Source organism: Neomonachus schauinslandi, chromosome 14, assembly GCF_002201575.2.
Source record: "Neomonachus schauinslandi chromosome 14, ASM220157v2, whole genome shotgun sequence".
Lineage (NCBI taxonomy): Eukaryota > Metazoa > Chordata > Mammalia > Carnivora > Phocidae > Neomonachus > Neomonachus schauinslandi.
In genome coordinates, this window is record NC_058416.1 from 16,792,737 (window position 1) to 16,810,028 (window position 17,292).

Here is a 17,292-nt window from a genome sequence, read left to right on the forward strand (position 1 = left end):
GAACTCCTACTGAAATGAGAAACATGGTTCTTTCATGTGTAACATTTCAGGTAAAAAATGACAAAATGGGCACATCCATTTATTAAGTGTGGGTTTATTCTATCTCATCTGTGCCCTGAATGAAATCATGTAGGCACTGAAAGAAATGAAAAAGAAAAGGAAGATGAAGTTCCTGCCCCAGGGAGCTTGCAACTCATTCAGTCCTGCTCATGTTGTTAAAGAACAAAGAAAGTCAGCACATAATGAAATACCATAAATTATGTGATTAAGGAAACCTTGTCTGATAGGAATAGGGTGCAGAGAGGAATCAGTGTGAGGTGAAGCAGCAGTGGGTGGCCTTGAGAGCCTGGGTGCAATCTAGAAAGGCAGAGAAAGAGTGAGGTTCATGAGAGGCAGGCAGAGCAGAAATAAACAAGGTGAGGACCGAGAATGGCAGCTCACAGAAAGGAGACCAGCCTGGCAAGGAATCCAATTATCATTGTAAATGGAAGTGAGTGTGCACTGATAGGGAGCATTTTGAAAATCATGACACAGGGAGTAGATTTAATACACTAAGCAATGAAGATCAAGTAAGTGAAAAGGAAACGCGAAGAATGAGGGAAAATATTTGCAAAGCATGTATCTAAAAGGATAACCCGTGTCTAGAATACATAAAGGACTCTTCAATTTGACCATAAAAAGACAAATACCCACATAAAAAATGGGCAAAGGACCTGAATAAACATTTCTCCAAAGAGGATATACAAATGCAAATAAGTACATGAAAAGCAAAACAAAACTATGAGACACCACTCTGCACTTACTAGGGTGGCTATATTAAAAACACAGGCAGTAACAAGTGTTGGCAAGGATGTAGAGAAAGTGGAAACCTCATTTACTTCTGGTGGGAATATATAATACTTCTGGTGGGACTATACAATATACAACAAAGTGCACGCGCTTTGCAAAGAGTTGAGGCAGCTCCTCAAAAAGTTAAACTCAGAATTATCATGTGACCCAGCAACAGCAAACGCAATCCAATCCAAGGTACATACACCCAAGAGAACTGAAAATGTGTGTCCACACAAGAATGTGTACACGAATGTTCATAGCAGTGTTATTTATAACATCCACACAGTTTAAGCAACCTAAATGTCCATCTGATGAGTGGAAATGTGGTAGGCCCATACAGCAGATGATTATCCAGCCATAAAAATAATGCAACAACACGAATGAACCTTGAAAACACTATGCTAAGTGAAAAAAGCCAGACACAAAAGGACACGTATGGAATGATTCCATTCTATGAAATGTCTCGAAAAGGCGAATCCATAAAGCTAGAAAGTGGATGTGTTGTTGCCAGGGCTTTGGGATAAGGAGGAATGAAGAGTGACTGCTCATGGACATGGGGCTTCTTTTTGGGGTGATGAAATGTCCTGGAATCGGGTGACTGATGCACAACTCGGTGAATATACTAGAAGTTGCTGAATTGTACACTTCAGAAGAGTAAAATGCGTACTTCTTTGTCAAGTACAGGTACCCCTTGCTTTTTAAGTCTGCGTCAGACCACTTGGCTTTTATGGAAGACCTACATTAGTACCTGCTTTTGCTAATCAAAAGAAACCCGAAGAGGATTTTTGCTTTGACGAAAAAAGGCAAAAGCAAAAACAGCACCGAGTGTGTGTTTGCAGCCAGCGAGCACAAGCCCCGTAGGGGCAGCGTGAGCGGCACCTCAGGCTCCTTCCCCGGGAAGCACCCTGGGCACCCCAGCAGCAGCCCCAGCTGTGAACGGTGTCTGTGAGCCTCTGGGCTTTGTCTCCATTTGTGTCGTGCATCTGTTAGCAAGATGTGTCCTTAGGTATTAGAGAAGCCTGTTTGGGTCTGGGAACGCTCAAAAAATTTTCCATACAAAGGCATGGTAAGTGCTTCTTCACCGTAGGCCATTTGGGCTTATGGAAGGTGTCGCAGGAGTGCTCTGCGTTCCCGTAGCAGGGGACCTGCGTACAAGATGGGATGGTCTTCCCCACTGGTCTGTTCACCGCTTCTGAAAGCAAGCTCTGCTTATTTCTAACCTTCATGACCCTGCTCTGGTGACTCCTTCCCATCCACCCAGATCGTGACAAGTCCTCAAGGGTCTTCTCAGGCTCAGAACGCTCGGCAGGTTATCGTCCAGTTTCTAGCTTTCTGACACACCTCAGACTCGCCCCGCTCTGAAGACCTGCAGCACCACTCGGGGACACCCTACAGTTCTTTGTAGGTTTAATTTCTTGGATAAAAATCACAATGGACATTAATCTTACACAGTGGTATAGCTTTTTCATGGTTTTGAAAGCACCTTCATATACATGAACTGATTTTAATCCATATAAGCAACCTTTAAATGATTTATAACCTTATTTTATTCTTTTTTTTTTTTTTAAAGACTTTATTTATTTGACACAGAGAGAGACACAGCGAGAGAGGAAACACAAGCAGGGGGAGTGGGAGAGGGAGAAGCAGGCTTCCCGCGGAGCGGGGAGCCCGATGTGGGGCTCGATCCCAGGACCCTGGGACCATGACCCCAGCCGAAGGCAGACGCTTAACGACTGAGCCACCCAGGTGCCCCTATAACCTTATTTTATTCTTGAGGAAATTAAAAAGATCAAATGATTTGCTTAAAATCATATAGGTGCTAGGTATTTGGACTCCAAAAAAGCATTTTTTTTCTCATTATATTAAGGGACTTATAATTTTGAGAGTATAAGTCATGTTCTTTATTTTCTGTATCTCCTTCAATACCTACACACTCCTTTACCTGGGCTATGGATATAATGGTGACAGAGCCAGAATTTGGATGCTGGCCAGGTCAACCACCGTGTTCCCACAGCACTGTCTCTTAATAATCTACTGCTGCTTTTCTAGGGACCTTTGCTCTAGAAAATACAAAACGTCAGCGTACTGGTTTTTCATGGCTTCACTACACTAATGTTTTAAAAACTCCTTTTTTTTTCCAAATGAACTCTTGGGCTGAACCTTAATATATTAATGACATATGAAAGCCGGGTTTCTCTAATTGAGGCCTCAAGTGGAATGCTACCTGGTTCAAATCTCCCATCTAAAGATGAAGGAAAAATGGAATTCAGGAAACTCCAACAACAATAGCCACAATACTTTTAGTGGGCCAGGCGCAGGAATCATTTTGTCTTATTTATTCTGCAATCACCTCATTTTATGGTAGTCTACCCACTTCATAAATCCTTTTGGGCTTATGAAACTTAACTAACTTGGTTCTAGTTATACACTGGTCAGCAGAAAGGCCAGAGTGCTGGACACGAACGAGCTTACTTGAGGCCTCCTGCTTCACCACTCAGCTCTGCTGAGCCGAACGACTCCTCTAGAGTAAATAAGGCTTTCACCATATTCTGACCAGACTCCTTCAATATCCTTCTCCACAAAAGCACAGCGTAGCTGCCACAGGAGATGAGTATAGAAAGGCACAGGGTGGGGGAGATACCGAGCCAAACAGTTACTCTCTATACATATGATAACTGGAGATCTTTATCTTCATTTGTCTGTAAGGACATGTAGTAGAAATCAGTTATTCCTGCTCTTCGAGTGTTTTATATGTTTTAGAAGTGAATTACCTATTTTCTGTTCTGTTGCAGTTTTTGCTTCTTCTACAAACCCACGGGCAAGAGGATATAAAAGGGCATAAACTTGAGTGTCTGTGCTTTCCACATCTAAAGTTGTTCACGCTGGAATTCCAATGGCTCTGCCTCGGCCTCCCCCCCGCCACCCCCCGCAGGATACTAGCCGGGACCTGGGGCTGCCAACTGGAGGTAAAGGCATGGTGCAGGAGGATGGCCCTCACCCTCAGGCCTCTACCACACTTTTATGCATTTAATGCAGATGTGCCTGATGTTTGGGGTATTCACAATACTTCAAAATATAATGCAGTCACCCTGTTAAGACACGAATCAGTAGGATTTAAAAGGCTTCTAGCTTCCTTCAGCTCCCATTTTGCTTTAATATGCTTTTGTATTCTGTACTCCAAGATGATGTTTTTATATTGGGGCAAAGTTTCAGCATCAGCTGAGTTTGTTTTTTTTTTAAGATTTATTTTTTTATTTTTTTTATTTGACAGAGAGAGAGCACAAGCAGGGGGAGCAGCAGAGGGAGAGGGAGAAGCAGGCTTGGGGGAGCCTCAGCTGAGCTGTTCTTGCCACAGCTTTTTAATATTTCTGATTCTCGACTTTGCAGGGGCAATTAAAAGTTTTGATTTAAAAAGCTAGACAAGGGACGCCTGGGTGGCTCAGTTGGTTGGGCATCTGCCTTTGGCTCAGGTCATGATCCCGGGATCCTGGGATCAAGTCCCGCATTGGGCTCCTTGCTCAGTGGGGGAGGCCGCTTCTCCCTCTGCTTGTCACTCCCCCTATTCGTGCTCTCTCTCTGACAAATAAATAAATAAAAACTTAAAAAAAAAAAAAGCTAGACAAAGGGCTTAAAGCTAAGGTGATAATGTCAGTAAGAAATGAGCATAATCGGGGCGCCTGGGTGGCTCAGTCGTTAAGCGTCTGCCTTCAGCTCAGGTCATGATCCCGGGGTCCTGGGATCGAGCCCCACATCGCGCTCCCTGCTCGGGGAAATTACTAGAAATTATTGAAGTAAAATAATTTGAAAGATACAGAAACTAAACCGATACTTTCTATTTATCACCGGCATGCCTAATGACAGGCCTGAAGATGCCTCTGTGCTGGTGGTCGGCTGTGAACACAGGGTACCACTGTGCGTGCACCCCGGGAGATACAGCTCAGATAATCCCGCCGCTGGCCTTCCGTGTGTGCTTCTACCCAGTACAAGTAACTTACCGAAGAAATTACTACTGAAGGCATATTCTGGCTCTTTAAAAAATCTTTACCATAAACGTGGTGTTCTTAACATTTAAATGAGAGAATGAGTAAAACGATTACAAATCTACCATTAGAATTTTTGTGGAGGTCCACCTTAAACTATGTTTGTGTAGAGCTTTCGTTTACAAATTGTTTTCATATGCTTCATTCACCAACATATCCTTGCTAAATTCCAGTTCCCATTAAAGGACTAGAAAATACCAGGCAATAGTCAGAAAAAGGAATAAAACATACAGAATGTACACTTGGTTCCCTTTGTACTACACACGCACGCACACACACGTGTACGCACACGTGCACATACGCATGCGCACACACACGCACACACACACGCGCACACACGCACACACCCAGGACTGTACACATATGACTATACAATGTGCTGTCTGGTCACTGAGCTTCACTGTACTTGAATCTTATCAATAAAAAACAAAATCACCTAAGATAGGAATAAGAACAATATTGTTTTGATAAAACAAGAGACATGAGGGGCGCCTGGGTGGCTCAGTCGTTAAGCATCTGCCTTCGGCTCAGGTCATGATCCCAGGGTCCTGGGATCGAGCCCCGCATCGGGCTCCCTGCTCAGCAGGAAGCCTGCTTCTCCCACTCCCTCTCCCACTCCCCCTGCTTGTGTTCCCGCTCTCGCTGTGTCTCTCTGTCAAAAAAATAAATAAAATCTTTAAAAAAAAAAAAAAAACAAGAGACATTAAAGTAAAGACGTTGAGCTAATTAGTAATTCCCATGGAACTACAGAATGAAGATCAAATCCATCATTTTTACAAGAAGAAAACTCTTCAGTTGGACGTACTTACCACACCTTTCTCTGATTTTATCTCTTAACCTAACTTGTACAATGAAGAGTAGATAATTATAAAAACAAAGATTATAAATATCTTACCATATACTCCTTTGTCTAAAAGTAGTAAAAATTCATCCACAGCATTTCGCATCTCATATTCGGTAAGATCCAACAGTGAAACAACTTTGAAATCTAGTTGTCTTAACAAGTTGGTCAATTCATACACATCCACCAAAGGAGCTTTAAGCTTGGGGTGCTCCCAGTAATTCATATTTCCTATCAAAAGAGCAACCTTGTCCTTTGCTGTTAAAAAAAAAAAAAAAGACGGGAGATTTAGAGGAGGATATAAAGATTAAAATAAAACCTATGGAAGTGGTATAATTATAATAAGACATATACTTTACAAATAAGATCTCATTATTTAATTTCATTTTAGAACTATCACTTTATGTAGTAGGCCACTTTATACGGTATACTCTCCTGAGGAACACGGGTTGATAACTGATGAAACGAAACTTATTGATGCTTTTGAGAACCAGGCAAAGGATATTTATGAGCAGCATATGAAGCGTAATGGTAACACATATTAAATTAATACTTTTTTTCAGTTAGTAAAGAAATTAGTAAAGAATATTCAACTAGACTTTTAGAGCAAATTTAAACAAGCAATGTTAGTAAATTGGGTTCCCATCAAATTAGGTTCTGTTTTGCTGACAGTGGAAAGAGGCTAAAAACAAAAGAAATACCAAAAAGAGGAACAGGACAAATTCTCGTCAGAGCAAGTATGGGGAAAACCAAAGAGGGAGAAAAGCAGGGACTTAACAAGAACTCTATCTGTATTTTTTCAGTTGATGTACTGTCTCCTTTCGGCTTCCTTAAAAAAACAAAACAAAACAAAACCCTGTTTGGGAGACCTTAGGGATACGTGAAGACCTTTTGTATGAATATCTTAACAGTTTATTTTCTGACCTTAGTGCAGAGACTTTGCTCAAAGATGTACTCTTGTATGAGGAATTTCTGTTTTTAAGGGGCAAACAGACCCACACCTATGCCTTAGAAAGTACCAGCTAGCTTTACCACATGTAGAGCTTGTCCTGAAGTGGCTGTAGAAGGCTGGTCTGGGGTGCGGTTAGTGGACAGAGATCGGAGACCGTGCCCTGAAGGGAGGAACCTGTGAGGACCGGCAGTGGGGACGTGCAGCGCAGGTTCAGGCCCAAACCGTGCCAGAGGTGCCAGGGAGCAGCGGACAAGGTGTAACCAGGGCACCTGGCAGAGCCCAGCCAACCGGCTGAGGAGCCGCATGGGGCAGGATTGGGAGCCGCCGACCGACACAGGCCAGGACTAGGTGACCAACCTCTGTCACTAAATGCTGCTCAGTAGTTTCTTTATAAATGATGAATACTACTCTCCTGAAATTGAAACAGGCATAAATAATCCCATTGCTGACTTGACGTCTGCAATATGGCGTAGAATTTCAGATGTTTCAAATCATTAAATTGATGAAAAATCTTTGGTAAAATGTCTTTTCTTTCCACAGAACATTTAGGTCTAGTGTTAAGCCAGGTCTGGAGAAAAACCAGTGCCAACTCTAGAACGGGGCTCTCTCAGAGTGAAAGAAAACCCCATTTTGTGAAAAGCCTCAATCTTTTTGTCATGACATCTTTATTCTAACATTCACAGTCTTAGAGGCTTCCTGCAAGTTGCATATTAGTACATGTATTTTAGAAAAAAATGAAATCATACTTAAACATTTCTAATTCAGTAAAAGTCACTTCAAGGCCTACATAAATGATAATTTTTTATTCAAAAGAAAAGGTCAATTATCAAGACTATTTAAAACACAAAGATTCAGACATAAAGTTGCTACTGAACTGCCTTTAGTTCTAAAAATCATTGAAAAAGTTGAGGACACTCAGGATAGAATTCAATAGGAGGCAGTATAAAACTTAACGCTGCTTTTGTTTGTTTTAATTTCTTCTTAAATAAACTAGATCTGTGCTCTTACATCAAAGTACCCACTGTATGGCAAGACTGTTAGCTGGCTAATCCACAAAGAAAATTCTCAGTGCATTTTTTGTGAGTCCATCAACCCCATCAGAATTTAGACCCATCGATACAGTGACAGACTCAGTGCAGTCTACCTCTAAGTGGGGGAAGTAAGAGAATGTGTGTGTGGCTTACACGCTACAGCCCAAATCACGGGTCCCAAAGTTATGCAGGTAGTAAAGTGTTTGTAAATCATTTTTTTTTGATGGAATATTATAATTATTATTATTATTTTTTAAAGATTTTATTTATTTATTTGACAGAGATAGAGAAACAGTGAGAGAGGGAACACAAGCAGGGGGAGTGGGAGAGGGAGAAGCAGGCTTCCCACTGAGCAGGGAGCCCGACATGGGGCTCGATCCCAGGACCCCGGGATCATGACCTGAGTCGAAGGCAGATGCTTAACGACTGAGCCACCCAGGCGCCCCTACTAATTTAATTCTAATATACGTCCTAGACTAAGTTTTACTGGCAAAAAACAATTATAAGAAATATAACCGAAAAAAAAATTCACTGGCGTCTAGGGGGGAAAGACCAGTTTTCAAACTAAGCATGTTTTTTGCTAATGTCAACTCTTTATTCATGGATTTAGTCATCTATTTAGAAAGAACACTCGGTACAGTTTACAGAAGGCCAGGGTTCAACAATTTAAGAACTATGTGGCTCAAAATATATGTATCAATAGTTGACCATGGCACCTTAAAAGATTTTTCCCCAATTACAGTTTTTAACAGCCAATTCCTAAAATGTCTTAGAGCACTTTCTCAAGTGTAATGGTAATAAAGATGATGGGTAAGTAAATCTTACCTTGCTCAATCTACTTGTGATACAGTTCCTGAGTGACAGGTGAACTGGGGTGCATTTGGAAAAGAGAAGCAGACTGCAGTGGTCAACGTAAGAGATGACAAAGACCCATGCCAGGAATTGGTTGTAGAAAGGAAAAGGAAAAGCCAGACTTTAGAGATACGACAGAGAAAGAAGCGGTAAAATGCAAAGTTGGGGAGATAAGGGCAAGGAATCAAAGACAATTTTAAAATAGCAACTACATAAGCAATTCATGATGGCTTGCAAGTGATAAAATAGAGGGAAGAAATCTTCTGAAGAAAAACATTTACTGTAAGAGCCACCCACAACTTCTTGAACACAAACCATTTATTGGAAAAAGGAAACAAAATTGCCAGTTGATTAAGCAACAGAATAATAAAACCACTTCAGAAAGCTATTTTAACTACATGATCCTAGGCATCTTCCAAAGCTTAATGCAATGTATTCTTCAAAAACGGGTACAATGTTACTGTATTAATTCCATGTGTAATTACTTGAATAGTGTGTTATTCATCTTACCTCCTCTAAAATAAGTAATATTTGTAAGTACCTGGAAAAGAACCTGATACAGATTAAGTGCTATTTAGGTATTTGTTAAGTATGAACCTGGCTATCAAAAATTGAGTATTAGCACCAAATTTGACTGACTATACAGTCCTTGTTGGTCTGCACAAAATCTTTTAATCTCTATGTCCTATAAAGTCAAGTCGAAGCCTACCTCTCCAGATGTGGTAGAAGGTGTGGTGACCTTCAAGGAGCCACGCTATCCTTGCCCTCAGGGTATAGACCCGCAATCCAGCTCCGGCCCCGAATCTGGGCTGCCCTGTGATTCTCTCTGAACAACATAATTTGGCGTGACACTTGCCAGTTCTGGGTCTAAACTTAGGAAGTCCAGACGACTCCCACTTTTGAGACCCAGACACCATGTAAAGAAAAAATTTAGCTACACAGCAAGACCATGTGGGGAAGGAGGGGAGGACGGGGAGGGGGAGAGAGTGAAGTAGGCCCAAGGTTGTACAACGGGAAGACAGAGGAGTACAAGACCCTTCTAAGGGGGCAGCCACTATTTAGCACAGCTAAGCTACCCCTCAAAAGCTACCACTTTTCAAAAGAACCTAGAAATCTAAATTTTGATATAATACCTGATTAATGACAACTGATTCTGTTAAAAAATACTGTATGGACTCCCCTCCCCATCCCCACCCCCCACAAAGGTTACCCAGTTTGTGCCCTTTTCTCTGTGGTCTGTGGTAATCTCATGTATGCTACTGCTTGGTCTGAATTTCCATCTCTATGCTGATGATGCTCCTAACTCTACCTCTAATCCTGCCCCCGCTCCCCGCCCCTCCGAGCTCCAGATCCATATATACAAATGCCTGCTGTATATCTTCACCTAGATGTGATCAAATACCTCATACAGGTTACGTCTCAAATGGATAGTCATCTACCCTCTGGATCTTGCCTTCCGTTCTGTATTCTCTAACTCAGTGGACTATTATTGCTGCCCACCTAGTGGGACAACCAGGAATCCAAGCAGACATGGTGATTCCTCTCTACTTTTTATGCCCTATAGCAAGGTCATGAGAACAGCTTACTGATTCCATCGCCTAAAGGTCTTCCAAGTCTGCTCTGTCTTCTGCATTCCCACTGGTACCATCCTTGTTTAGATTCCCATGATTTCTTATCTAGACTATTGCAACAGTCTCTTAATTTTTCTCCTAACCAAAACATTGTCTCCCTCCAGTTTACCTTCTCCACCCATACAAGGCTGGCCTTTCAGAGAGACAAATCACAGCCCTCTATCAACAAATTTCCTTCCAATGGCTTGCATGAGAAACGGGGCTCCTCAAGGGCTGGCGTCTTCCGACTTCTCTCCCACCTTCTCTTTGTGCTCTAGAGGACTGTGTGTTACTTGCAGTTCCCAAAATACAGCATACCAGCTCATTCTCTACAACGGTGTGCTTGCAATTTCATGCTTCCTCTATCTGAAAGGTCCTTCTAGTCATCCTTTTTTTTTTTTTAATTTTTAAGTGATCTCTACACCCAAGGCGGGGCTTGAACTCATAACCCTGAGATCAAGAGTTGCACACTCCACTGACTGAGCCAGCCAGGCGCCCCCCTATTCATTCTTTAAAATATAAAGCTGCTATTGCAACCTCTCCTGCTTCCCCGATCTCTAACCTCACTAAGACACAGGATTAATCACTTCTATGTAACAGGTGCGAGTTTCTTGTTTACCTAGTTGTTTGTTTGCATGCTGCCAAAACAAAGAAATTGCTCCACAGAAGTTGACTAGGTCCCAGAAACTGAATTCATAATCTTTTTAAGATCCCTGTTCTATAATTTCTTTTACAAATATCCAAAATAAAACATTTGGTCTCAGTGTCATTTAAATATTTATAATGTCAAATTAAAATATCTTGAATCCCCCTCATGACCACCATAAAAGCATTATAAAACTGCATTTTGACCCAGCATTTTATTTACTTATTTAAAAAAAGATTTTATTTATTCATTTTAGAGAGAGAGAGAAAGCTTGCGAGTGGGGTGGGGAGGGGCAGAAGGAGAAGAAGAGAGAGAATCTCACGCAGATTCTGCGAGATCACAACGTGAGCTGAAACCAAGAGTTGGACGCCCAACTGACTGAGCCACCCATGTGCCCCTATTTTGACCAAGCATTTTATTTACTTATTTATTAAGCAGGCATGGAGCCCAATGTGGGGCTTGAACTCACGACCCTGAGATTGAGACCTGAGCTAAAATCAAGAGTCAGACACTTAACCGACCAAGCCACCCAGGCACCCCTGGACCAAGCATTTTAAAGCTCTACTCACCCAAAGGCTGATCAGCTGTTTGCTCTTTATTGTCTACAAAAAGATAAAAATATAAAAAAGATAAGGTGTTATTGTCCATGATACAAACATCTGCAGGGTTAAAGATATATGGAAACAATGAACAATAACATCAGCAGCATCAAAAGACAGAATGTGGTTTCTAACAGCTAACTAATAATTTTTTTTTAAAGATTTTATTCATTTATTTGAGAGAGAGAATGAGAGAGAGAGAGAGCACACGAGAGGGGGGAGGGTGAGAGGGAGAAGCAGACTCCCCGCTGAGCAGGGAGCCCGATGCGGGACTCGATCCCGGGACTCCAGGATCATGACCTGAGCTGAAGGCAGTCGCTTAACCAACTGAGCCACCCAGGTGCCTGCTAACTAATAATTTTAATATTTTCAGATTTTTTTTTTTTAAAGATTTTATTTATTTATTTGACAAAGAGAGACACAGCGAAGAGGGAACACAAGCAGGGGGAGTGGGAGAGGGAGAAGCTGGCTTCCCACCGAGCAGGGAGCCCGACATGGGGCTCGATCCCAGGACCCTGAGAGCATGACCTGAGCCGAAGGCAGACGCTTAACGACTGAGCCACCCAGGAGCCCCTAATATTCTTGATAAATATACCTGGATGGACAGAGTAGAACCAGGACAGGGGACTGTTTTGGTAATTAATGACCATAGCTGGAGGTAGTAATCTTTAATATGCTAGGGAGAAATTAGTCTGGAAATGGTGGGTGGTGGTACTAAGCAGTAGCAGGAATGGTCAGCAGTTACTGAAGACTTGCCTGGTACTGTTCTAGGTGTTTTAAATATAATGGATTTAGATAAGCCTCATCTTGTCTATGAGGTATATACTTCCTCCATAATATAGATAAGGAATCTGAGGCACAGGGAGATTGAGTCATCTGCTCAAAGTAATTGAGCTTCTAAGTCTCATTCCATAGTCCATGCTCTTTGCCATCTACATACATAAAATGAAAATAAATAGGACCATGCAGGAAAAGATGCAGGGAAAGATGGGAGTTGAGTCAATAATGTGTCTACTATTATAGACAGGGTAACTCTGTTTGCATTCTTAATAATATATGTAACTATAGGAATCTATTAAAAGTTCATTAAAAATTTTCTTTTTCAAAAACTCAGTGTTGGGGGCATCTCTTGATTCTTGAGGAATAAGGATATAATGAAAGAGGGGGCCAGGAAAATCTTAGAAGCTTAGTGGTGGTTTCTCGCAAAAGTTTTCCTGAAATAACTTTTCACAGTGTTCGCTGAACAGCAAGAAATGAGAGACCAACTTAGGAAAAGAGGATTCTAATGAGACCGAGAGAAACAACTAGCTCCGTCACTGCATGGGTCTGGATGTCTGAAGCACACGTCCCTGGGAGGCCCCTCAGGAGGATGGCATACCCGTAACAGAGGCCTTCCGGTTTGGCTCATTTGCATCTGTGTAATGGGCACAGCCCTATCATCACTCGCGGTAATAGAGGTTTATTAGTAAAATATGGGCACGAAACTAAGCAGACTAGTTACGGTGCTAAAATAATGAGAAATAACATGTGAGAAGACGAGGGATCACTGTAAATATTAAATGATGTAACTGACTTCTTAAACTACTCCTGTAAGGTTTTAGTTTCAGATATTTTCACAGGCTCCATCACTGCCTTTCAGGATCTCAGGCCCATGCTGATGTCCCCTATCTTTACGTGGTCTTCAGTATTACTATGCTTTTCACCATAGTTGAGGCTTTCCTTTCAGCTTTAATCAGAAATCTGATTAAAATTGGCGAGAGTGATGAATACTTCTGCCGTCAGTCTCTCTCTCTTATTATTATTATTTTAAAGATTTTATTTATTCATTTGACAGAGAGAGACACAGCGAGAGAGGCAACACAAGCAGGCGGAGGGGGAGAGGGAGAAGCAGGCTTCCCGTGGAGAAGGGAGCCCGACGCGGGGCTTGATCCCAGGACTCTGGGATCATGACCTGAGCTGAAGGCAGACGCTTAACGACTGAGCCACCCAGGCGCCCCTCTTTTTTTTTTTTAAAGATTTTATTTATTTATTTGAGAGAGAGGGAGATAGCAATAGCATGAGTGGAGGGGAGAGGGAGAGAGAGAAACAGACTCCCTGCTAAGCAGGAAACCCACCTCGGGGCTTGATCCCAGGACCCCAGGATCATGACCTGTGCCAAAGGCAGATGCTTAACCAACTGAGCCACCCAGGCGTCCCTGCTGTCCATCTCGTAATGGTCCATGACCACCTATTTCTCTGTATAACACCAATGATCCTCAATCACACACCTTTTACTTCAAATAAAGACACTCCAGGGGCGCCTGGGTGGCTCAGTTGGTTAATCAACTGCCTTCGGCTCAGGTCATGATCCCAGGGTCCTGGGATCGAGCCCCACATCAGGCTCCTTGCTCGGCGGGGAGCCTGCTTCTCCCTCTTCCTCTACCTGCTACTCCCCCTGCTTGTGCTCTCTCTCTCTTTCTCTCTCTGTGTCAAGTAAATAAAATCTTAAAAAAAAAAAAAAAAAGACACTCCATTAACTGCCTTTTTATGACAGAGTTATACACAATGATAAAAATATACATTGATATTTTCTATTGCTACAGTATACTTCTTCTGCAGTCCTATAATCTAGAATATTTTTAATATTTTCACTTGCATGAAATTATGCTTCATATAAGTACTAATTTCAACCCTAAATTATATTATTTTAATAACGAAAAAATTTACTAGTACTACAATAGAAGAATATCTAGTTATTGTATTCAAGCTAATGTTTTATATTACTCACCAGGATGTCCAAGATTATTTAATTCATCTAAAATGAAATAAGAGAAAATAAATTAGTTTTAAATAATCAAACTGCCAACTTAGTACAAGTAGTAAGACTAATCAGAAAAGCAGGTTTCAAGCTATTAAATCATGTTATAATATTTCATTAGTTTAGAACTTTTCAAATGCCTTCAGGGAGAAGCCATGCAACTACCAAGCATGAAAGAATGCTACTGTTGATATCGTGTAGAACTTTGAGCTATTGCTACTTTCATTAAATGACAAAAAGCTGAACAGACTCATTCATCATTTGTTCAAAGTTTTAGATATTCTGGCCTTTTGGGACAGAAACAGTCAAGGGATAGGTCTGTGGTCTCAATGGTAAACTTTGGGAAACTAAGAAACAATCTCAAATGATTTCTTCATTTTTAATAAACTTTTAATTTTAGAATAGTTTGAGATTTACAGAACTAAAGTGAAGACAGTAAAGAAGAGTTCCTGCATACACCCATACCCAGCCTGTTTTAACATCTTATGTTTAGTAAGGTGTATTTGTCACAACTAATGAACCATTAATGTTCTTTTTCCCCCCGGGACCCCATGCAGGACACCACATTATATTTTCTGAGGTCTCCTTGGGCTCTTTGTTGTGACCGTTTCTGAGGCTTTCCCTGTTTCTGATGGCCTTGACAGTTGTGAAGGTTACTGGTAGGGACTTTGTGGAATGTCTCTTACTTTGGATTCGTTGATGTTTTCCTTACGCTTAGACTGGTGGAATGTGTTTTTGGAGGTACAGTGGTTTCAGAATTATTAACCCGTACTCTCCAGCTAAGGGAGAGATAAAATCATCTAAGCAAATACCCATGACATTATAGCCATCTATTTTTCCTTTACAAATCTTATGAAGATGCAAATTAACATTAACAGTAAATTACGAATGTTATGCTGTTGATAAGATGTCACAGAGGAACTTATTCTTATCTGTGATGTAAAGTCAACGGAAGAGCATCATCAACTAGAGTACAGGGCTCCATACAATTTCTTTTACCTCTTGTCTTATAGGCTTCATTCATTTCTAGTTACTTAGGTCAGCACCTTGTTCTTCCTTCCCCTCCTCACTGAGGTTGCTGCATACATTTGTAACGCATTTAGATTCTCTGGTCACATTCTGCATTCCATCCTGGGATTCCCCCTCCCCTGACCTCCTACTAAATGATTTTAAAAACTTGCACACATGTATTCACCATTACAATGATCATACAGAATAGTTTCACTGCCCTAAAAAAATCCCCTGAGCTTCACTTACTCAATCCCCACCTTTTGTCCTGACCAAATATCTTTAACAAAACACATAAAGTGAGATAAGTAACATCATGTTCTACAGGTTAAAAAAAAAAGATCTGATGTAGGATACTGTTAATGGTATGTGTCAATCCACCAATTATGAAACATCTCAACATTTACACTTTTTTAGAAAGAAAAGTTGGATCTAATTCTCCCATTTGAAATTTCTGAAGTAGTTTTCATGCTTGGATCTTCATCTCTAAGTGTGCTGAAAGGCTGATGTGAAAATTAGAATTTGACAGTGTGCTTGCTACTGTAAAGACTACAGAGATAATCATACAGGTAAAGAAACAGCACAGCAAGTAATTTCCATGCATTACCCTGAAGCCAAACAGCACGGCTAGTTTATATCTGTTTTTAGAGATATTCAACTTTGGAAAGTTTAAAAATCATGCAATTAGGCAAAAAAGACGTAAGAGAAGGAAGAGGAGTTTGTTAGGCTTTCTTCACTTAGCTTCCCTCATGTAAGGCCTCTATAGACAACAGGATTGGAATCCCCCTTACGCTAGAGAATTCCTGTTCAAAAGTATGCATTAGGACAAAAACAGTAATTACAGCATTTCAGCGTGATACCATAGAGATACAAAAGACAGGAAAACCCAGGAAACAAAAGATTTAACTTTTTTTGTTTTTTACTTTATCCAAGTAGAGCCCAAGATTATCTAATAGTTTAAAGAAGCAGAAATTGAAAAAATACTTTGCTATTTACAAACCAAATTCTGTAAAACAATGTGATGTACTAAGGGAAGGTAACAAGTATTAAAATTTACTCATTAGAACTTATGTACAATGCTTTGCATAATTAAATTTAAAAGCTTATGTTGAAAAAGATTTTCCAGTTCTCTTTATAATATTATGGTAAAGATGACACGGTAGATTAATCTACAGACTTAGAGCTTCAAAAAATGGATCTTACTAATTTTATACTGAAATAGAAATATTAGGCATTTGATAAAATGTGTTTAACAAGAAATCGCCTGTCCTGAAACTCTCACAAAAGCCACATTTACATTTGAACAGCAAATAATCATGGCTAAAAGGATGGCTAAAGTCATTTAAACAATTATCCATGGTAGTATAGCCGTCCATCTTTTTAACGAATTTTGTAAAGATAAAAATTAACATTAAGAATTAGTTGTAAATGTTTCCTATTGGTAAGATGTACAGAAATGCTCTTCTTATATGCAATAGAAAATCAATGGAAAATTAGTTACCTTAATAGTGTGTCAGTTTAACAATGTCCCTGGCAATTTACAAATCCTGAGGCTCAGTGAAATTTCTCTCTTATAGCTAGTATTTTTTCCATCACTGCACTCAGCAGGCTAGAGCACTCCACCAACCCCCAGAGGAACCAGCATGCAGGGTATGTGGTTTCAAACCAAAGGATTACACTACCTTCAGTGCACTCCACTGCCTCATCTGTTCTTCCTTGTTCCAGAGAAAACAAATGTGAATATACTGTAATTCATGATCTTAGGAAGGGCAGCCATCACGTAAACAGAGAAATAAGTATCATAGAAATATGTTGGCAAACCAACATATGCATCAACCCTCCTACTGTTGACAACTTAACTATAAATGCATTAAGCTTCAGCAGAGCAAACTCCCAGATTACAAACTTTATAATGGGGACTGCTGATTAATGATCATTCTTTCCTTTCTATGTCTGTGATGCCTGGTTTTTAAAAGTGTTTTATTAAAAATCTTTTCCCACTTAAAGTTTTTTTATAACTAAAGTTTTAAAGAATACTTTTTTTTCGCCACAAATGTTTATGATTGTGAATTTAGTATGTATTCT

General features: G+C 40.5%; 1 protein-coding gene across 1 annotated transcript in view; it reads right to left on the bottom strand.

Moving 5' to 3' along the window:
* MALT1 (MALT1 paracaspase) overlaps positions 1-17,292 on the bottom strand; it is a 56,822-nt gene that overhangs the window by 11,694 nt on the left and 27,836 nt on the right. The window contains exons 7-9 of the mRNA XM_021686226.1: positions 14,170-14,196; positions 11,373-11,405; positions 5,767-5,970 (exon numbers count right to left, since the gene is read on the bottom strand). Of these exons, the coding sequence (XP_021541901.1) occupies positions 5,767-5,970; positions 11,373-11,405; positions 14,170-14,196 (264 nt within the window). The remainder of the gene's footprint in view (positions 1-5,766; positions 5,971-11,372; positions 11,406-14,169; positions 14,197-17,292) is intronic.